General features: G+C 40.3%; 1 protein-coding gene across 3 annotated transcripts in view; it reads right to left on the reverse strand.

Annotated features, from left to right (window-relative positions):
- LOC117423618 (DIS3-like exonuclease 2) overlaps window positions 1-23,321 on the reverse strand; it is an 84,139-nt gene that overhangs the window by 14,905 nt on the left and 45,913 nt on the right. For all 3 annotated transcript variants that reach the window (XM_034039677.3, XM_058990399.1, XM_058990400.1), the window contains exons 11-14: window positions 22,330-22,442; window positions 19,094-19,201; window positions 15,669-15,902; window positions 4,267-4,346 (exon numbers count right to left, since the gene is read on the reverse strand). In XM_034039677.3, coding sequence (XP_033895568.2) covers window positions 4,267-4,346; window positions 15,669-15,902; window positions 19,094-19,201; window positions 22,330-22,442 — 535 coding nt within the window. The remainder of the gene's footprint in view (window positions 1-4,266; window positions 4,347-15,668; window positions 15,903-19,093; window positions 19,202-22,329; window positions 22,443-23,321) is intronic.

Consider the following 23,321-nt stretch of genomic DNA (forward strand, 5'->3'; position numbering starts at 1 on the left):
GTTCTTCAGAAAGAACACCTCATTGTACAACACCATTAGGTCATCAGTGTTACGTTCCAAAAGCTGCACAGCAGGAGTACAAGCTACAAAGGGAAGCGATTATGCTTTCTTAAGAACCCTTCCAGGCGTATACCCGGAGCGGTGTTGTATTTCTGAGCCCTGGTTTTGGCTGCAGGTTAAAGTGAAAACACCTTACCCCTCCCAGGAACCCATACTGTTCACTAAAACAATTGCAGATTTCCAACACCTAAGGCTTTCCACAGAAGCCCTGCTAAAGTGATAAGAACACATGAACATTTGTTTATTCCTCCCCCCCCCCGAAGGAAATCGAGGTTTTCAAAAAGCCTTTTTTTTTTTATTTATTCAATAATTTTTTACTATCCCTTTGAATGCTTTTTTTCAACAAAGATTAGTAAACGCTTTGATGTTTCATGCTGAATACAAACATGATTGGAATAATTAACACACATTTTGTTTGAGTAAGAAAAAAAAAAAAAACACCACACACAACACACACACAAGCAGATAAATCCGCTAGAAGAATGCACCGGCAAAATGGTTATTTGTTCAAATCAGGTTTTATTTTTTTGTCCCCCCCCCCTCCGCCTTTTCCCGAAAGCAATGAAGCGAGTGTGACAAGGCCAACATTGACCACTCACGAGTCAGGACTGGCCAAATCCCAGCTCATTTACAGAGAAACGAAGGCCTGCACCTCACACCCGTCACACACACACACAGCTCAACGAGAGATTGTCTTTATTCTCCTGAGTAGTGAACAGAACCAAGCTGTCCAACACACTCCACACCCAAAACAACCCAGCAGCAACTTTTATTACGAGAGGCAATGTTAAGCCACTGTACTTAACATTAGGCTCTGTATCAAGACATGTACAAAAATAACTGTATAAACTTTTTATTCTTTTACAAGGAAACTTTTATACCTATGGTCTCCTGTGTGGCCTTAATTTCAATAAAAGGACTCATTTTCCACACCAAACACTGGGAATAATTTCCATAGCAACTGCTTTGAAACTACTTTTGATGGAGAGTCCTTTCCCCTCATCATGCTTGGAGACCCTGAGCAGGACTATCCTCGTTACATCTAGGCTGCTGCTTTCTGTGCATGTGTAACACATCGCCTGCAACCTATTAGAGTCTGCATCAGTCAAAACGCTCAGAAGTTACATTCTCCTTCTCAGTGTTCCCTACAGAGGTTCAGCCCCCATGCAGTCTGTCCTGTGTCTTCCACACATGGGCTCTTTCTTTGTTACACTGGCAGGGCCAAGCTTGTTTTCATTGGCTGACTGCAGTCAAGTGCATCCTCCATCCTAGCAGACCAGCCTCCGTGCATTTGGAGTTTGCAGGAGTGTGGTGCAACCTAAGAAACCACCAGAGCATCGAACGACACCCGGACCAAAGAGTGATCAGAGCCTCACTGATTCCTCGAATAAGATTCCTCACGTGCAAAAGCACAGTGACAATACCGGGTATGTCTTCAAACTGGGTTCAGATTATTCTGGCTAAGATCTATACTTACAGTATGAAAGACATTTCTGCCACTGCTTATTCACTTTATTTGGTATTATTATACATCATAATAGCTTTCACCCATCACATTTGGTATTACTAAATCTCTGGCAGGCTGTTCTGGCTGTGTCTGCTTTGGAAACCCTCGCCATGCTTTAAAAGCGATCCCTTGAAAAAAGGATTTCAGCTGATCCAAAGCCCCCCCCCCCCCCCCCATTAACCCAGGTCCTCACAACAGAGCAGCCCCACAGCACTGACGAAGGCTGCACATTCCACCAGCAGATGTTACACTGTTCTATAAACGGGACCCAAGGCACACTGCACCTCTATTAGAGGCTGTCAAACTGTATGATGACATAGCCTGACAGAACAGACTGCACTCAAGGACAAGTATGAAATAGGAAAGAAATAAATAAATAAAGATTAGCATATAAGCTCAAGTAAGCATTTAAGAAAATTAAGGCTTCAGGGAAGGTGATTCTGTACTTCTGGAAGATATACTGAATAATGCTGATCTACCCCAGATTAGGGAGAGGACCACCAACGGCAAGCTGTCTTCATCAACATGCAACTGGAGAAAAGCAGTAGAAACATTTATATGGTTTGTTTTTTTCTCAAATTTCAAAATGTGTCTTTGGTGGTAATTGACAAGTTACAAAGCAGGACTGCTTAATAAATACATTTTAAATTAAAAAAAAAAAAAAACTAATAATCATCTTGTCTAACACATTCAGAGGTGTGACCGACGTACTTTGCTAATCTGGGAAATGAACTGACAGATGTGACAAGAGAAAAAAAAAAAAAGCTATTTTTGGGGTGCTGAAATTCAAACCACCCCATTTATTTATTTATTTATTTATTTATTTATTTATTTATTTTCCATTCCTGGTATTTATAACGCATTCCTGCGAGAGTCGTCGCACCGAGGGTGCGAGGAGGTGCGGAAAAAAAAAAAAAAAAAAAAGAGGAAAAAAGAAAAATCATGCCAGTTAAAAGCAGACTGGCAGGAACGCAAATCATTTCTCAGCGTTGACCTTCCAGGACAGTTAGATTAAGGAGTGTAGCATTCTCCTCTTGCCTTGTGGCAGAGGTTTTAATCTCTCTCTTAATTTCTTGCCGAAGTGATCCAGTCCCAGAAGTTTAAGCACAATGGTCCTGCACAGGTAATATCATCAAATGAACCAGGCAAAACAATAACAATTATTTCATAAGCTTGCACTTGCTTTTGGCAAAACCCACTAGATATGGATGGCTTCCAATGTACGGAAATGCAATAAGAGTTTCCCTGCTGGAGGATAAGACTGCCAGGTGCCCCAGAATGACTGGCTGGGCAATCCATTGCTAAGTCACCGTATCTTTAAACAAGTTACCATCCACAAATAAATACTGACTGTATACAAAAAAAAAACAGAAACAAAAAGAAATTGCTTTAACATTTCATTATTCTCTTTTTTTTTTTTAAATGAGATTTCTAGTGCTAAAGTAAAGAGGCTTGCTAATCTCGTATATGCACATGCTGAAAAAAAAAATATTAAAAAGACAGACAAGCAAGTCACATGATAGATTCTTATATTTAAACAATACAGACTCTCAGGATTTGTTCAGTACTTAAAGGTTTATACAAATCTGGGCTATGAAACACAACAAAAAATAAAATGTTTAAATCATCCATATGGCAGACATGCAAAGTTTACAACTTTCCAGAGAAAAATGTTTGTGTAAGTTTCTATAAGGGTACACTGAAATGATGCAATAATGAATCAAATGTACCTTGCATTATGATGGCAATGAATAAGATAGCTTTCTGCTTTTATTGAATGAACAGCAGCATTCTGGTAACACAGTATTACAGTGAACAGGTGCTCACTACCTGGCTGGAGCGAAATCCTGCACTGGAAATTCGAATACATGGACTGGAGTTGGGATGCAATGCGTTCAATACATTAGTGGAACGGTTTAAAAAAAAAAAAAAAAAAAAAAAAAAAAAACACACACATCATTTTGGCTCCATCAGTTGGAAATCCAGAGTTTCTGCCTCACACTGATGGAAATACACCAGGTCATACACTGGTTACTGACACTGGTTGCTGGATGCCTGCTTTAGATTCAGCCACCAGCGCAGCTGACAGTGTGGTGCTGAAAGAATAGCAACAGTTGCTTTCCAGATCAGTATCTCATCCAACATGCGCTTTCAGCACACTGTGCATCAGGTTCTGCATTGCAAGACCTCGCGGAAAGGGTAACGGATTAAAAAGGTCCATTTCAGGGACAATGAAAAAATACTTCTAGAAATTGGAGCAAACAATTTAGCTTGGTTCCAGGGCAGTGGGTTTACTGTACGTTGTTTCCTTAAAAAAAAAGACCTTTCCCTTTTGTACTTCAAAACGCTTAGCGTGGTAAGAGAGTTTAGTCAATAAAAAACACAAGCAAAAACAAAGATGATATCAGGGGGGCCCCCAGTGATAATGCTATCAATGCTAATCGGAGGGAAGGAGTCTTGACTGTCAATCCTTTAAATGGAGGCATATCCAGCACTGTAAAGGCATTCGATCACATTCAAAAAGTGAGCTCTGTAAACCGATATGAAACCTCTAGCTCTTGTGCTTTGAGTCTTTAGTACTTCATTAGGCAGGAAGCAGAGGGTTTGAAAACTCATGAAAACTCACTTACATGTTAAATGAAGCAAAATCGGTCTGTGTTCATGTAGCAGAATGGGAGATTCATTATTCCCGCACTTACTTGTTGCTGTCTCTGTACTTGTAGATATAGCACCCTTGGGGCATCCCACTCTCCCGATCCAAAGTGAAGGATAATTTCAACTGGAAGAGGGGGGTGAAGAAGAAAGAAAGAAAGAAAGAAAGAAAGAAAGAAAGAAAGAAAGAAAGAAAGAAAAAGGGGTGAGGGTTAATACTGAACACACACACAATCACGATTCCCTGGGACACAACTGGTAAAAACACATCATGAAAATATTGATGAAAGGACATTTTTAAATAATGCTTGTGGAGCACTGCAATATTCAACCAGTAGACCTTTATTTTATGTATGTATTTTTATTTTATTTTTTTTAAATATAGTCATCACCGATGATTTAACCTCAGTTTTTCACCCAAATTTGGAATCGGCAATTGTATTTTTATTAATCCCAGTTCACCGCTGCAACCCCCCGGCGACTCGGGAAACGGCGGCTGACACACGCATCCTCCAAAAAGTGTCCCTGCCTATCTGTCTTTTTTTCACACTGCAGATCCACAGCGAAGCCATCAGAGCTACAATGCTGGAGGACAACACAGATTTGAATGGCTCCACAGCAGACCCGCAGGCACCCTATGAACCACAGGAGGTCGCTGGGTGCGCGGTGAACCATGGATTGCCCTGCTGACCTAAGCCCTCCCTACCCGGGCAGTGCTCGGCCAATTGTGCGCCGCCCCCTGGGAACTCCCGGTCGGCAATGACATAGCCTGGATTCGAACCTGCGATCTCCAGGCTATAGGGTGCATCCTGCACTCCACAGGGAGCGTCTTTACTAGATGCGCCACTCGGGAGCCCCCAACCAGTAGACCTTTGAACACTGGATGGGGAATTGGAACTCATTCCCTACCCAGTCTTATAGACCAGCAGGGGTATTCTATAAAAGGAGTGGAACTTTCCATGCATTGGAGACAAAAGCATGACCCCTCTACCCCCGCCCCCCCCACTGAGCAACTGAAATCAGACACTTTTCTCTCTACTGTCTTCTGCTCCCTTTAAGAAAACAAAACAAAACAAACCAAACATCACTTGCACCCAAAATGGGTTTGGTAAAACCAGTTGTGTTAAACTGGCCAACACAGAACACCAGGTCTATATAAATTGTCTAAAAGCTGTGAATATTAAATGCTTAAAATCTAAATCAAAATCTCTTTACATATATTTCAGTACTTCTATGTGACAGGGTGAGAAAAGACTGAAAATTGCTCAATTATTCTGAGGCTTTCAGGCTGTTAATGAGTTCAGTATTATATACCTCCGAACTTTCACACCACATTGATCAAACACGGGACCGGGAATCACAAAAAAGTGCAGAGCAGAACAAGCTGCGTAATTGGAGGTCCATTATCTCACTGCCGCTATTCTCTCTGCACAGCACTGTGAAACCCAAAGCATTATACTGTCTGTATAGCTGGATATTATTGAAACACAAAGTTAGTATTAAAAGGGTTTAGCAAGGTCAATGTTAATGCTTAAGGAAAATCCTCTTTTTTGCAAGTACAGTTACAGCTTTCAAATAAAAAGTTGCAATAGAAAGATGAGACGTGAATGGATAAGGAAGTGGTGCAGTGACACAAGCAGCGTGTCATTGCCAGCACAATAATGCTCTGCTCTGAAGTGGTGGGGATGCACAACATTTCTCCACAGCAGGATTTATATGGGTGGGAGTGAGCATCCTGCTACTTTACAACAGCATGACGACAGAGCAAGCGTGTTGCAACGTGATGATCAAAAGAACCAAAAGCTAATGCAGATATCTGCCAGGTCATGTTGATCCTTGCAACCAAGAGCGTTTATGAGTCACATTATTATCTAGCTTGGGTTATGGAAGGCTAAGGAACCAACACCAATGAGCACAGAGAAGCATTTAATGATGTGGCAAAGTTGGGTAAAACCAAAACTGTGAGATGAGTTTGAGGAAGTACAGCATCCTTGTTTGAATCACAGTAACCTCACTAAAAACCACAAAGGCATGACAAATCAATCTGCTGCTGGAAAGCAGGGGTTGTCAATATAGTGCTTAGGTTCACATACTGTATTAGCATTGCATTACTGTTCATATACGAAAGCCCTTGGCTGTCAAACGCGGTGCCTGTCTGAAAGCAAACCCACACATAAGCTAATGCAATAGGAGTGTTAAGCACTGGGATTTAATAAGCTGTTGCATGACTACATCACTCAGCCCTGGAACAAAACAAATGCCAGCGCTATAAACCAAAGCTGGAGAGGGTTGACCCCTGATATGATTAGCCAGAGAAATTCGCAACACGATCCAGAAAGTCACCGCTCTATTATTTAAGGCCCGGAGTCCCCTTTATAGTCTTTATAAAGTTACTGGGAAGCTATGAGGTGCCAGAACCATAGAAAATGGGACAAAACGGGCCATTCAGTGCTGCTCTTAAATGAGTGAAGGTGGTATTGTTAGTGCCTTTCTCGTGGCACCAGCAGGGGTAGTCTCCAGAATGGCTCAATTTGACAGCTAGGTCATATTACGCGCCACTTCAAGTGACTAGAATCAGGATAATTTTTTTTTTTTAAGCAATGTGGTAAACAGTGCTCTGGAGCAGACTACTTTTCTTTGAAGTTATAGAAAGCCACCTCATCGATCATCGATTTAAAAGGGGTTTTTTGCTTTTTTTTCCTAGACACTGTTGCTTAAAAATGCCAATCATGTATTTTTGTTGATACAGAAAAGGAGCCCCCCCCACACTCCCACCCCCCTTTGTGAAAGAACAGGCACAGTTTGAGTACAGGACTGTTGGAAAGTTCTTGGCTTTAAAAATTTGCCCCCCAGGTTTATTTTAAAGTACTGTATGTCTTCTTTTGAACGAATGCATTAAAAACATTTCATTTCACATTTAAAAAGGTCTGTGTTTATTTTTTTTAAATGGCAAATATTAAAGTGAATCACTTTCACTTACTGTTGAAGAAACAGAGATGTACCAAAACATGTACAGTAACAAACTATTAATATGAAAAGCCTTGGAAAGCTGGCAGTGCCTCTTTATTGCCACGAGCAGAGTGGGCTTGCACGGGCTTGTTGGAGTTTCATATTTTTTGATAAGGATTTCATTTTACCATTGGAGAAAGGACAGCAGTTCAGGGTACAGCATTCTGAAACTACAGGTGATGTAAGCAAGCCTTATGGTTTGAACAACAAGAACACAGCAGGAGACAAAGTCCCTTTTAATATCATTCAAGCAAAATGCAAACAATTCTCATTTTAGAGATTACAATCAATGTAAAAATGCCACATGTAAATTACTATTATTACAGCTCTGAAGAGTGTAAGGTGGGAGGTGGGGAAAGGTACTATTTTCTAAGAATTGAGATACATTTCAACTAGAAGTATTTTCCAATGTCTAACTATTGGAATGGTTTGACATTCACTACATAGTCAATCTGAAACTCATTCCAATATTTTAAGACACTGAAACTTTGTTGAAATGTTTGTCAAATCTTAGTTTCGTTTAGTCATGGTTCTCCGCAGGTATTTTCAGCAGTCCGTCTTGCAGATGCTACTGTGCCGTTAACGATGAGGAATAGATTACTTGCGCGCTGGGTGAAAAATAAATCTTAGAACCACATGACAGCTGTGTCACGTCTTGACACTACATTTAACCAATCAGAGAGCTGAAGGGGTGGGGTTTCCGTTTTGAGCACTTCGAATGGCTGGAACGTTAATGACTGCTTTAAAAAAAAAACAAAAAAAAAACCACGCGATTATTTTCGAAGCATATAGTGAAATAATGTGGAAATTACCAAACCGACATGGATGATAAAAAATAAAACTTAGAAAATGAAAAAGGCCAACCCGATATAGTCAGCGAAGAGCAACCTATATAAAGCGAATTGGAAGAACCGCAAGAGGGGCAGTGCCTACAGACAAGTAACATCGTGACAGTGGGTATGATGTTATGTGGGAAAACAAATGGCTTTTTTACGGCACTGAATTGGGTGGTATGATGTGCAAGCTCTGCCAGAAACACAAAAAATATCGCAAAGGATCAGAGGGTAAACGGAGCAGTGTAGCCTGGGTACGAATTAGGGTGTATTATTATTCCTTATAAAACTGAATGTTTGGATGCCGCACGCTGATTGGCTGTTGAGGTTTTTTTTTTTTTTTTTACAGTACAGTTAAACAGGCATGGCGGCACTTATTTTTTTGCTGAAGCACAGTTCAATTAATAAATGATCAATACACGACATTAAACTCGCAATAAATACACACTGTTGTGAGAGGTCTTTTAAAGTATTTAAAAATCTGTGACATTTGTCACATCTGATCTTTTTGGAGGCATGAAGTAGACAAGTGGCAGAATGGTGTTTTTATTGATTGGATGAAACAAAAGAAACGGTAAGCAACTTCAAAACAGTTTGTCTTGAAAATGTTACGAGAATTCTATGCTTCAGTGCGTATTGGGCAGGTCAAGAGTACTCAATTTCTGCCTGCGTGCTGGTCTCTCCGTAAACAGTGCTGTATAAAACCTCAAATGGATAGCCTGTTGGTGACCAAGCATTTAAACATGCCAATAATGTATTTTTGTATTGGCTTCTCCAGAGGTAGTAATGCGTGGATAGTGAACTTTGTCTTTGCCTCATTTTCTGTATCTCTTCATTATCAATAAAAATACATGATTGGCATTTTTAAATGCTTGGTCACTGACAAGGCTAACATTGCCGGTTATGTCAACACAGAGGCTAATAAAGCAGAAATTGAGGGGGGGGGGGGGGGGGGGGTTCTTTAATTGTATCCGTTTTATAAGCAGGATAACACACGGCAGGGCTTGTGCGTTGTGCTGCATTAACATACAGTTTTGTTAGTTGAAGTCAGTCACTCAGCTTCGCTTTGTGCCTCCAACCCAACTACAGCAGTATGTTAATGCAACACAACGCACACCCTGTCGTGTGTTATCCCTTACTTGTTCAATTTCTTCTTATTATTCAATCTTACATGTTTAAGGCAAGGCAATTTTATTTTTCTGTTGAAAGTGCTCCCAGCTATAATGCTCTGCCACCCAGCTGTACAGCATTCCCGTGGAGAACCCTGTTACTATTTCTAAATTCAGCATCAGCAATATTGAGTGTTTAACACTGAACAACAAGAACCTGCCAATTATTTTACTTTGAAACAAAATCATACTGAGCTTGATAGTTTTGTATTGATATCTGAAATTGAAAAAAATTCCATGTTTACAGAACTGTTGAAAGTCTGATTGAAACCCCCCTCCCCTCTGCATTGCTTCCCATGTGTCAGTGATTCAGCTGCTCTACACGACTTCCATCAGGAACTGCGGGCGATCTGACTATCAGATGTGCCTCAAAACACAGGAGGGGAGGGAAGGCAAGGATGAAAACTTAAGGAAGATAGATACTCTGTCTGTATCTATACACTTTACAAAACGTTCTGTCTGGGTGTCAGGTTCGTATCTGCCAGTTCCTTACATAAAAAAAAAAGTACTGTATATAAAAAATATTTCAAAAGTCGTCGATTAATGCACCGGTCCTTTCAACTTGTGCAATCAGATAAGTCCAAATGTATTTTTATCTGCTAGGTCAGTTACATGCAAAATGAATTCAGGAGGAGTCTGCGCCCTCTGTAGAGATATTTGGAGATGTAATTTAGAACTAAACTTTGAACCAGCACAGACTTGGCACTGCTGACTTTCCACTTGTTTTCCAGGAGAGGCCCTGGATTACTAATTACTTTATAATTGGATGATATTAATATGGGGGAGCTCTCAGAGCTTGTGTGTTGGCGGGGAGGGGAGCCTGTGATTAGAGACGCTTATTTTGCTCCATCTTGTTTTCTATTTTTAAAGGCTGTGCTCAGGATGCAAGTGGACCAAACTCAAATTGGGAGTTTTGAAGCACGGCCGACGGTTGCTTCCAAGCTGTACATGATTACAACATGTAATTATTACAACCATAGATTCTTGTAAGAAATGTCCAAGCCAAGTTTTTCAGGTTTATAAGACACGACCTTCACAAACAATCTAAAGCCTGTGTAAAAGTGGACGACTATGATTCTATCAAAATACTCTCAAGAACATGTACTAATGAAAGTCCACGTGAAGTCTGGAGTTTATGTAAGAATGTAATTGTGACGTCAGTACCATACTCTGTATGATGCCCGGCAGGGATAGAGATGTCGGATGGAAGGAAAGGGTTTGTGTTAAATCAAAAACGCACCATTTTTTGAAATCACTCTTTTTAAAATGTCAATACCGGACAAAATCTTCAGATTAATTGGTTTAACTGGGTTTAAAAAATAAATGTTTCAGATGTAACAATCTGAATGCCACATGGATTTACATTTCAAAAGAATATCTGTTGCTTTAGCAACGGCACTCCAAGCAATACAGGAGATTAGCATGGTGAAACACATGAAATGAAAATGCATTAGTCATTTTCCCCCCACAATGTATCTCCTGTACATTGTGACTCATCAAAAAGGAGAAGCTGCTTCTTCATCTGTTCTTTCAAATCCACTGGTCGTGCCACTTGTAGGTAGAGCTGCACGAACCAATCGTTTGATCAAGCGCTCCACAGGTGAGGGTCATGGGTGTTGATTGAGCTAATTGGACCATTCCAAGTGAAACAAGTGAAGGAACAGCTGCTTGGGTTTGTGTGGATCGCTGTTTTCCCCTCTGTGCTGTAGAGTGTCAACACACAAAATCAAACTGACCCCTGAGCCTCTGTGCTGCCGAGTGTCAACACACCAAATCATTAGCAGGTGGGAAAACTGGGGAACACAAGTAATGAGTTCTCATTATGCCCACTGAAAATCAATACGAATGGGTATGAACACACCAGGAACTGAATCTAGGCCTAACAAAAGCATCTACAAGAAGAGCATCTTAAAATAACAGCAAAGTTTAGTAAAGAGAAAAAAAAACACGCAACAGGATAACAGAAAAAACTTAAGGCCATTGGACAAGTTTCTATTTATTTGTTGGTTGTTGGATGAGACTTGATAAACCGAGACCAGAACGACGCTCAATTCTCCTATATTGAATATTTCCTTCTACTATTTATTTTTATTATGTTCAGAAATACTGCTCCTTAGTCCATGAATCCTTGTTCTGAATAATCTGCACTGCTTTAGCAAACCGAGTGGTATCTGATCTGGTTGTTTGAAAAAGCAATGAAACCTTAAGAGGGAAATCAGTGCGTAATTGTGCCGGTAAACACTAGCATATGGTGCATTTAAATTAACAACAACAATCAAAGCCGAAACTTGCTTAAGAAACACACAGTTGGCAGCAGAACTAATTTCTGTGCTCTTTATCGTACAAGCGTCTTGATAAGAACCATACGATAGCCACCTACTTCAATAGAGAGGTAGGTGAAATACTACAATAAGGACAGTGTTATTCTCCAACCACAGTGAAAAGGACTGATCTTCTCTACAGCATGAACTCCCAAGACCTCCGAGTATCAGGCGGTCCGATCCACAGCTGTGCTACCGATTGCTATTGATGTTGAAAGTGCTGTGTGCATATCGCTCCTTTATCGATAAGGGGCCCATATTGTAACAATGCATTTCCGAGTTTAAGAAAAGGGCTTAGCCATTCTTAAGGAGGTTTAAGAACACCCATTTTGGTGCCCTTGCTCAACAATAAACTATTTGGAAAACAGGTAGAGTACAATGGGAGAGCCACAAGGATGATAAATACCAAATCCAACACAGGGAGCTTTTACTTTTTGACACCGACAAAGACAATGCCTAAACGGTTGTCAAGTTCACCGGGTTTCTTATTAGCTTCACGCAAGGCTTGAATATGGACTCTGTCCAACAATGATTTCATTGCAAAAAAAACCACACACACAACAAAAAGGTCAGATTTAAAAGAAAGCAAACACTCGAAATGTCTGATAAAGGCAATATCTTGATTTAACACTTTCAGATGAACCTCAGCTTTAAATACCCAAACTATGTGCACAGTCCAACATCCCTTTGTACCTACATTACACCACCAGCAGTGATCTCATCGTGTCTACATTGAACATCCGAGTTTGAAACACAATTCACCTGTGCAAATACTACCCACCCCCCGAACAAAACACTCTTTCCTCCTTCAAGTTTCCTTAAAGTAAAGTAATCTGTGGAAAGCATATGAAGAAATCATAAAAGAGCAACATAAAATGAGGCTCAAAAAGATACAGAGTTTAGCAGTATGAATTACAAGTTTTAAAACAAAAAAACACAGGATTCATGACTTGAGATAAATTAAGCAATGAAGGCTCTGGCACCTGGCAGATGACATCTGATGATGATAAATTGGTCTATCAATTCCAGACTTTCCAGATTGGTATTCCTCACACTACCTGTGAACTCATCAGCATACAGAGACCGCATCATATCAAAATATATTGGCACCTATTTAACCCTTGTTAAGTGCCAATGGAAAACCCAGTTTATTCACAGGACGACTCCTATTATTCACTGCTTTCTAGGGTGCTGGTAACCAGTAACACTGCAGACCTTTATAGGGGCTTAGGAATAAAACACAACATTGCTACCATCATGCACTGTTACTGGAACCCCCCCCCCCCCACACACCAGGTCCATATTGGGTTTGTTTTAAAACCACAGTACACACCTGACCCAACGCTGGAAACTAAAACAAGCATGTGTTGTTAATTCTTGAGAAAACTCCAGTACAAAACAAGGGATCCATAATTCAGTCAAAAAAAAAATTAAAAAATACAGCAACAATCTCATTTTATTTCGAAAATTGATGTAAAAATATACAGTATATTAAAAAAATACCTACATTAGTTGCATATTAATGTACAAATTAATTTTCATATAAAAAAATTATTAAACCTGTTTCTCCCACAAACTTATTTTAATTAATTATCTGCATGGCAGGGATTCCCACTCTTGCTATAGAAAAGGAGATTACCAATTACATTGTGAACAGAGGCTTTGTGTGTGAGCACATAGGTCCTAACAATGCCCTTGATGTACTTAATTTGTGGTACAATGTCACAGCCTCTCCAAGCCCCGTTATCACTCCAAACATGCAGGTGCTTTCCTGATGCGGGTCACAGATTTCTTGCTTTTTGACGTCAGCAATTTTAGTAGCGAGTTATCACCTGCATCAGCAGGACAGGGAAAGAGATTAAAGCTGGCTGAACACTTCCACTCTGGAATTGCTCCATCATCTCGCACCATCAGAAAGCAAGCAAACCCACAAGTAAAGCAGCAGAATAAACAAATCGGGCCAACGTGAAAGAAAAAAAAAAAAAGCCAGCGTCATCACAAAAGGATATTAAAATGTGCTCTTTTTGTAATTCAATGCACACAAACAAAACCATTCCCAAATACAAACAAAGATGGGGGAAAAAAAAAAGAGGATTTGTATCCAGGACATTGAAAAGGTCTTGTTTCACTCTTTGGGAACTCTTAATGGGCTGGATTCTTTTATCTCCGGTGTTTCATGATCTCTATTAAGATCCATGGCCCTTTGAAAGGTTAATTGCTCCTGCTAATTCCAGCTAATGATAGCCTTGTTTGAATGTATGTCATTCACAAGCTGAACAGAAAGCCCAAGCACTAACTTAGCAGCAGAGGCAGAGGTGAACTTTGTAAAGGCGATGGTGAACTGGAAACTATTCAGTTTGGGGCACTGTAGAGTACATTGAGGACTTGGTTGTCTCCTGTTTCAAATTTGTTATGTATTGTTTTTTTTTTGTTTGTTTGTTTTTACCCATTTAAAAATACAAAAGCTTACTTGAGCTTTACATTTGAGTTACACATACTGGGGCCTGAATGTAATGTAAAACCAGCAAAGTATGGGTTGAGTAACACATGCAAATGTTTTATCCCGGATTAAAAATCATTTGAACCGAAACTACACAGTGCGCACCTTGTCTTCGTTTAACAGCAAAGCAAGTACCAGTTGCATGGTTTCAGAGATTAAAAAGAACAAGGAGTGGGGAAAAAAAAATTAAAAAAATAAACCCGATTGTCAACAATAAATAAAATTCCAATATACTGAAGAAAAAAAACCACACACCACCACACAAAATGTATCTGGCCCCTCGGGGATCTTCCTAAAAAAACGCAGATAAGGTGAAACAAAAGGCTAGACTCCTACGAAGCAACAACTGGCTGGAGGCAGCTATTATACAGTAGGAGCCTTTAACAATTCAATTAAAACACATTTTACAGTACAGATTCATGCTATCAAGAGCACCATGCATGACTGCACTTAAACAGAGGACATCCATTCAACCCGAAATCCCAAAGAACAAGGTGGAGGGGGTGAGGATCGCTCACGGCAATGTTCACTTAATTGACTAAAAAATTAAAAGCGGCTGATTTTCCCTCTGGCTCTAACCAAGTCACATCTGAGAATCAGCAGGAAATTATTTTTATTTTATTTAATTATTTATTGTATTTACCCAAATCGTGTCTTTGAAGGGGACCCAACATTTTTTATTAGTATAAAAATGAACTCCATATTTTGTATTTTTTTTAAATAAAGCGCCCTGTGTACTTGTTAATGATGGGAGCTGTATCAATGAAATTGGTACGCTATGGTACAAAAATGCAATACACAGGCTACTTGCATGAAGTAGTAAATACAAAAAATAAATACAAAATAAAAAAAAATAACTGGCAAGTACATTGACGAAGATCAATCTAGGGAGCTGACGGGAATTGGAAGGCAATACTGATAAACTCTGGAAGTTGGTATTTTAAAAACATAACTCCCAGAAGTTTTAAAAAGGAACTATTGTTTGTTCTCACTTTTAATGTTCCTTCTAGTACATTTCCCAGCTTCAATGCATTTCTTATTGATGTTGTTGGTTACACAATATACTGAGAGACTCTGCTGTGTTTTAGCTTGAGGGAAACACTTAAACACAGGGACTCCCGGGGGCGTATTAGAATTACAGCGGAAACAAAAGCAGCAAATCCCATTTACCCTCACCCTGAACATCCCCAACGCAAACACAATGTCACTCTTTAAAAGACGCAAGAGAGATTTTCCTTCTGGAACTGTGCTTTGCTCCAATAGTTTCTACTTTCAATGCATTTAGCTCTCATATTTAATACTCATATTTTATAATATATACAGGGTGATTAGAAAGTAAGTTCACCACATGAATGATATGGTGAGTCGATGTGGTAAACTTTCTTTGTAAAATCACCCTATATATACCTTGTATTCAATTAATTACGTTTCTCTAGTCCCTCTAGGATTAACTACGAGTTTAAAAACACACACTTGAGATTGTTACCTGCACACTGGGCTACCACAAGCACAAACCTGGTACAGGGGAAACTGCCTCAAACTCATGCCTGTGCAGTGATGCACATGTGTTACAGTTACAGACGGTGCGGAGATCAGTGAAGGGTCTGTGGGCCTCACCTGGTCCAGCCGCAGGGCTCCTCCCTCGAAGCGCTGCTTACGGAGCTGCTTGGCGATGCTGTGCAGGTTCAGCACGGCTTGGTGGATCTCATCCACGGGGTGCTCCGGGGAGAACGGGGGCAGCTCCTCCACAGAGAAGAGCTTCTCCGGGGCTTCGATCATGCTCTGAGCGTGGTCGTAACTCAGCTTCACACACGAGCGGATGACTGTGCGCCCAAACCATTCGTCTAGAATCTGAGGGGGGGATAAAGAAATAAAGTAGGTAAGTATGAATAAATGAATGGAGCTGCTCTAATCTAAACTGAGTGAAATCACAGAGATGAGCAATTGAAAGTGGGATTTATAGAATTATTGTTTTCGCTACAACCAGTTTATTAGAATTCAATCCCAGGTTTTATTTTGCAGAATGCCATACACCCTACCTAGGCATGGTTACCTGAAACTCCCTTAGCTTTTAGACATGTGTGCATACAGCATATGTGCCTGTGTGCACATCTGGCGTGTTAAAAACACCTACGGTTTCACAGTTGTTGGCAGCAGCAATTGACTTACGCCATCAGTTAATTTATTCCACATTAATGGAACCTGATGGGTGAACTCTTGCACCACAGAGTTTATCAGGTTTTGAAATCTGAACTGTACTGGAGAGTAGAATAGAAACATATATACACACACACACACACACACACATTTCCAAGTAGCTTGCAAACCAAGTTACACAGATAGTTGCTTTCCCTGTAAAGGGTGGTACAGTTGAGTGGCAAGGGGATATGAGCCGAGCCAGGATCAGTCGTGAATGAAAGTCACGTCAGCTTTGTAACCAACATCCACGAGTTTCAGATTAACAGGCTCCAAATAGTGGGCGATATGAAAACAAAAAATAAATCTGATTACACAGCACAGGTTTGGAAGCAAAACTGACTTGAAACAAAAACACATAAAAGTCCACAGGGGCTTCTGGTGGTTTCAGCTTCATCTACAGTACATCACAATTAACCTTTGCAGGCAGTGTATCCCATTTTTAAATGCAATTATTTGGGTTACGCCAGGGGTCGCTTAAACAAGGTAATTGTCTCTGTGTTGTAGAGTAGGATTTAAGAGAGTGAAAAAATCCATTAAGCTAAATGAGAGTCGGTACCGGATAATTCAGAAACAAAAACAAAATGTTTAAAAAAAAAAAATAATAATAATTAAATACCAAACCTATTATGGAGCTATTTACAGCAGTTTAAAAGTAAAAAGCAGATCAATGTTCTGTGTCACCTGTTCGTGTGGCGGTGCCAAAACAAAACTAGTTCTATGGGTTGACGAGACTAAAAAGTTGTTTATCTAAACTAATTGGGACTCAGTCTAAGCGGCAGTAGCTTCTGGTAAGTGGCTGAACTGCATGAGTTCCGAGGGTAGTGTTGGGGGAATTCTGGGTGTTGAGGGACATTCCAGTGCAGCTTTAATGAAACCACTTTAGGGAACGCAATTCAGATGTAATAGGATCAATTCAATAATTAAAAAGGACAAGGCTGGAACAAAGACCTGGAGTGGAATGTCCCACCTTGGCCACCTCTGTAGAAGGGTGCTGGGGAAGCAGAGGAAAGGGGATTGTTTGTGAGCAAGGGGATCATGGGAGTCCAAGACGCTGCCAAGCGGCAGGAAGTGCATTTGCGACCCAGAACACGTAGGCCCACGTGAAGCTAGCTTCTGAGGCAGAAAAACGTCAAGATGATGGATTGGCCTGCCAGACCACTGGACAGAAACCCTGCTGGATGTGGCAGGGAGCAGGAATCCAAAAGGTCAAGGTGGGGCAAACAGCCATCACACGTGTGAAGAGGTCTCTACAGGCACAGCGTATTGCTGAGGAGTGCAGGAACAGAAAATACAGGGCCTTCTGAGCTACAGCTGCAAGCGAACCAGCCAAGGAGGAACACCCTTGCATAGTTTTTCCAGTACTTCAACTTTTGTCACATACAACTTTAATAAAAGGCTATTAAAAAAAAACATGGTTAAATCTACATGCCCCATTGCAATATTTGATTTGGCGTCACTACGGTGAACAACGCACTTTCTGTGGACCAGCCTATAAATGCTCGAAATGTATTGTTATGTGGTGTTTTTTGGTAAATAAGCTGCACACAAAGCTAGACACAGAATAATACAAATAACAAAATGTAAGAGGCCTGTGTGGACTTTAAAACACACACTATATTGGCATACCATATGCATGAAAAAAAATAGTTAAAGCAAGGTAAAGTATTAAAAAAAATGTTTTAAAAAAAAGTACATGTCGCCAAAGCAACAACGATGAGTGACAAACAAAGTCTGTCATCTCTTTTTTTTTTTTTTGACAGCAGTAATCACCTAACTATACAAAACTAGCATTTAAAATGCACTACACTGAACAATTGTACATTATTTAATTACCCGTGGGATAATGATTGAGAATGCAGCATTCACATCAAATGCAAATTCAACACACAACAGTTTGCTTTAAAACCAAAGTCTGATACCAAAGTTCATAAAAAAGCAGCCCTTATTCACTAGAAATGCCACAAAATGTATTGTCATTACATATCCAAGATACTCCTCTCTATTCACTCAGTAAATGGTTATTCCGCCCCTGGAACATCTGTGCAATCTGAACTGTGCTTCAGTTGAATCAAAATGAACTATGAGCAAACTGAGTTCTGAAGAAGGGCTTGCCACTGGAACCGTAACATGAGAGAACATCCCAACAAGCCACCGGATACGGGGTGCAGTGGGAATGGTGGATTACTGCAACAGATACCAACACTCTGGAACCACTGCAGAGAGCGATTGTAGGAGGGAGGACATCCCTAGACAGACAGTATATGCACTAGACCGCGGGTGTCCAATCACTGACTGGAACGGACCATTTTGGCCACGCCTGTATTACACACTGAGCAGATGCAAGCCTAAATTGTTGGACCAGTCACGGTCACAGATGGCACTCCACTTCCAAAAACAAACAAACAAAAAAAAGAAACCCTGAGCTATTCAAGTCTGCCCTTGCATTAACATACTTTTTCCCCTCATTTGAATATCAGGATTTATTTTATTTTTTTTAAACCATTAATAACGCATTGTCAATCACAGCTCAGACTGAACATGCACTGGCAGGAAGCAGTTTGTTATTTTTATAATGTGGTTCTTAATTACGTGGGCACATCATGTGGGGTTAATTAGCTATTGTATGTGCTCAGGTAGCGCTTCAAGTAGAGCTGGGAAAAACGGGTTGTTTTTTTAATATAAATTTCTGTTATATGAACAATAATGAGTCATGGCCATTGCCACCAAATACATTTCAAGCAAGCGTTTGTTGGAATATTTCTAAAAATCGGCACTAAACCACACGCTCCCTGTATGCGTCCTGTACGCATTCGTGTCTGCAAAGCGCACAGCTTCAATATTACCTTCCCCTGCGGAGTGAGTTTCCAGATCACAGAGAACGTCAGCCGGTCAGTCATGGGGTTCAGACTGCATAGCTCTTCACACAGGAGCCTGGGCAGCATGGGGATCACCTAGCAGGGGGGACAAGGAACCACAGACTGCTTAGACAGAATAGAAAAGAACTGTTAGATGAGGGGGTTAGTGACTGAGCGATCAGCACTGCAGCTGCAGATTCTCACTGTGCAAGAGCCAGTCATCTGCAGAGGTGGTCCAAAGGGGTCTGCATTGTGAGTATTAGTGCAGAATAAAAAGGGCAGCTTGTACACCCCGTCCCTCTCGGAACGATGGACACACACAATTGGCTGGTTATATACACATACATACATATACAGCAGATATATTTGCAGGGATTAAAAAAATGCAGATTAACGTCATACAACCTACTACTGGCAAGTTCCAAGACGAGGGAAAGGTAACAATAAAATGAGTTTCTCTGGCCAAGTCAGAGCTGCAGTGTTTTGGCAGGTATGTGCTGCTCATGGAGGTCAGGCAAGAGCCAGGAATCTCACATTCTGCCACTTTCAAGATGCAGCTTGCACAGAACTACCGGTGCCTGATAGTGTTATTATTTTATGATGTTGCTCTTGGTTAAAAGCATTCTGATTGAATGCATTAAAAGCTTGTTGAATAACAGAATTAATAATAAAACACACACACACACACACATCATAAATAATGACAACTGTATTTCATTCCCCATGATGGGTTGTCAAGTGATTCAACAATGCATTTCTTTCTTTCTTACTCTGCAGCACCTAAACTGCTTGTATTCACACCACCATGCTTCCCGTCACTTCAGTTCAGTGTATTGCTTTAAAAACTCCAGCTGGGAGCAAAGATGACAACGAGAGAGGGGCAGGGAATGCAGCCTTCAGCCCTCTATTACAGTCAACCATAAAGTCAGCACTCACATGTCCGACTCTATAAAATGAGGACTTCAGTGACCGTTAAACGTGCAATGCATATCCGATTACTTCATTTTGCTCCGTTCCAGCCCTTGTCTGTTTTCCAGGGCACACAAAAAAGATACAATGTCAAAAAGGCATAGCTGAAAGGACTGTTTTTAAAGTAAGTAGGCTTCCATTTAAATGTACTGCAGTTGGTTTTGTTGGTACAGTACTACATTTTCAACAGAAGTAGTATTTTAATTCAGAAGGATAGGATTCTGAAAATATCACCTTCCAAAAGAGACGACACGTGGACTGTAATACAGTACATACTTTAAATCCGGTACGTATCGTAGCAGTATGTAAAATTCCCCTTAATGGCCCAACAGCAAAATCAAAATGTTACCCATGCACATAACTGTATAAAATGTAAAAGACAATGCAATTTAGGGGGGGAAAAAAAAAAAAGGTTTCCAGAATTAACAGTACCCAAACTCAGTAGTCCGAATTTCTCGATAAGGCCCTAATCACAGTTCATTTGTGATGGGTAAGTGCATTAATTTGTTACATTATATATATATATATATATATATATATATATATATATATATATATATATATACACACACACACACACACACACACACACACATATATATATATATATATACACATATAAAATGGGAATTGATAATACAAGGACAGTAAAGTGCGACCGATGTACAAGAACCCAGGCAGGTCCACTTTGACCTAGTTAATCCAACATTTTTCATTTGTCAAAATTGAAATATGACAGATTTCAAATAATGTTGTAAATACATCACTGCAAACAATGTTTGTTTAAGATAAATAAGGATGCATTCTTTAATAAAAGTATCAGTAACTAAGGTAAGGAGTTCATGAGACCGGTAGGGCAGTTAAGAGATGAACTGAACCATCTTACAACATAGGAGTTGTGTGTGTTCTGCACTTTGCCTGCCTATGCAGAAGTGTCAGGGGAGCAGAAGAAAAAAAAGACAAGGTTTGTCAGTTGCTGTCACAAACACTTAGCAGCCGTGTTAACAAAAGCATCTCCTTTTCACTCCCCCTCAGCAACCAACGTCAAATCCCAACCACTTAACCGCATTTCTTGATAAATCACGTGAGGGATGACAGGCTCTGTAATGTACTGCCTAGCTTTATCAATTAAAAGGCAACCAGCCATCGCATGTCACCGGCACCTCCACCTGTCTAATCTTTGATTTTAATGGCATCTTATCAATTTATGAGCTGGACTCCTTCTATACTTAGCTACTACGCACAAAGCAGCCAACGCAGATTTGAGACAGTATGATTAGAATTCATTTGCACGCTTTGGGGTTGTTTGGGGGGAGTTTGTGCATGCAAGTGTTTGTGTTGCACGCTTGGCCAACTAAAATGTGCCTTTTAACTTAAACAGTTAGTAACAACACTCATGTATTGTATGAAGTTGGCATTCTTGGGAATAATGCTTCGGGTTCTACAAGAATGGTTATGAATACGCAGGAGATTGATCCATGACTTGAGCGAGTTGTTATAATATATGATAAAGCAGCAGCCGAAGAAAAGTACATCCACCAGCCTCCATGTAATGTATTATACAGGCTACCCAAGTCTGTGCAGCAGCCTCTGCGTATTCACCAATTCCAATCCAAGGACAGTATCGGTCTCCCACGTCAGCACATGTGGACACACATCAATCACCATGCCCGAGTTCACAGATCAGTCTCCGCCTATTCGAATCATAACCGCAAGTCCCTGAAACAGCCCCCTGAATATTCATCTCTTAAACCCCCATCCCTGTCTCTTTAGAAGCATACGGCATTGAAGACTCGCCACCTTTTCCTATCATTGGCTAGAGCTCCTGTGCATTGATACTGTACAGTTAACCAACATCCCTGCTTCAGCAATAAAACAACAAGCTCACGGATCAATACAAGTTCAACACTTTTATTCCTCATCTCCCTGAACCCAAACCTGAAAATCCAGACATACCCCCCCCCCCCCCCCCCTCCATTACAATCCAGAATTAGTGGAAGGTTTATATAAAACATTATTATTACTACAAAAACTCTTAAACAAAAATATATTCTATTTGTAATCATAGACATGGTACTTGTATTGTACACTGATACTTCGCTGGGGCAGAGAAAATTGCATTCTGTCTTCTGGATTCATAGAAGCTGGGAGCTGGGTGCCCCAAAATAGGTGTCATGCGACACTTGCCTATAAAAAGAAAAGAAAAGAAAAAAGAAACTCTATGAATATTAAAAAGTTCAATAAGAAAAAGGCACCTTTTGCACCAGGTAGACGCTGGTGGCTCTTCTGCTGGCAATGGAATCCAGGGCATCTCCTTCTTCCACAAAATAGCTGACATCTGCAATATGAACTCCAACTTCAAAGTTTCCTGAGTGAAAAAGGAAAGGGGAAGGTTTTAAAAATGTAATGCATTTAATACCATTTAAAGAAATATATACAGTACACATACAAACAATACTTGAGTAAGCTGTATGTTGATAATTCCCTTGTAATAAACATCCTCCTATTCACTAGAATTGTCAAACCTATAATATTAATTGGTGTTTTATAAATGGATCCTTAAGAGCTGCCGTTATTTTTAGTGCCACCTTCAAAGTTCTGCCACAAAATGCAGATGTATTTTGTTCATTACCGTTCTGTCATGACTGACAATACGCTGCAGGCCTGCCCAAGTGAATTTTCAATTTACGCAAATTAAACCTGAACCCCTGTCCCTTTAGTTTTAAACTCTCCCTCATTATTATGCATTTAGCTCTTTTGGAATTGCTGTGGCTAATTTAAGCTAAACAAAACAGAACACATTTTCACTACCGAAAGAAAAAAAAAAAAAATGTAAAAAGGCATGCAACTACTCAGGAATTTCACATTACACACACACACACAACCCTCAGTCATAATGTTTAATCACAGCTGCGTGACTATTTTCTGATGTCTCATTAAAGGCTGTAAGAAAAGCTTTTTTGAAAATGTCAGGCTGCACCACTTGGGGAAAACGTGATCCATTCTACAGACCCCAGGAGCACTGTGCTTCTCTACTTTCCTCTGGACCACCTAAACAGCTACTCAGTAAAAGCAGCATGCAGAAAGTAAACCCTTCAGATTAAATACTCAGTGTGGAGGAGTGGTCTTTTTTCTAGCCCTGTCTAGGTTCAGTCTGCCTCAGTCAAATTGAGATCTGGGCACTGGCAGTCCCACTCCTGAATATCACTGCTTGCACTGCAACATTTCCTTCAATTCTTCTGCGACC

Source organism: Acipenser ruthenus, chromosome 17 (assembly GCF_902713425.1).
Source record: "Acipenser ruthenus chromosome 17, fAciRut3.2 maternal haplotype, whole genome shotgun sequence".
Taxonomy (NCBI): Eukaryota; Metazoa; Chordata; class Actinopteri; order Acipenseriformes; family Acipenseridae; genus Acipenser; species Acipenser ruthenus.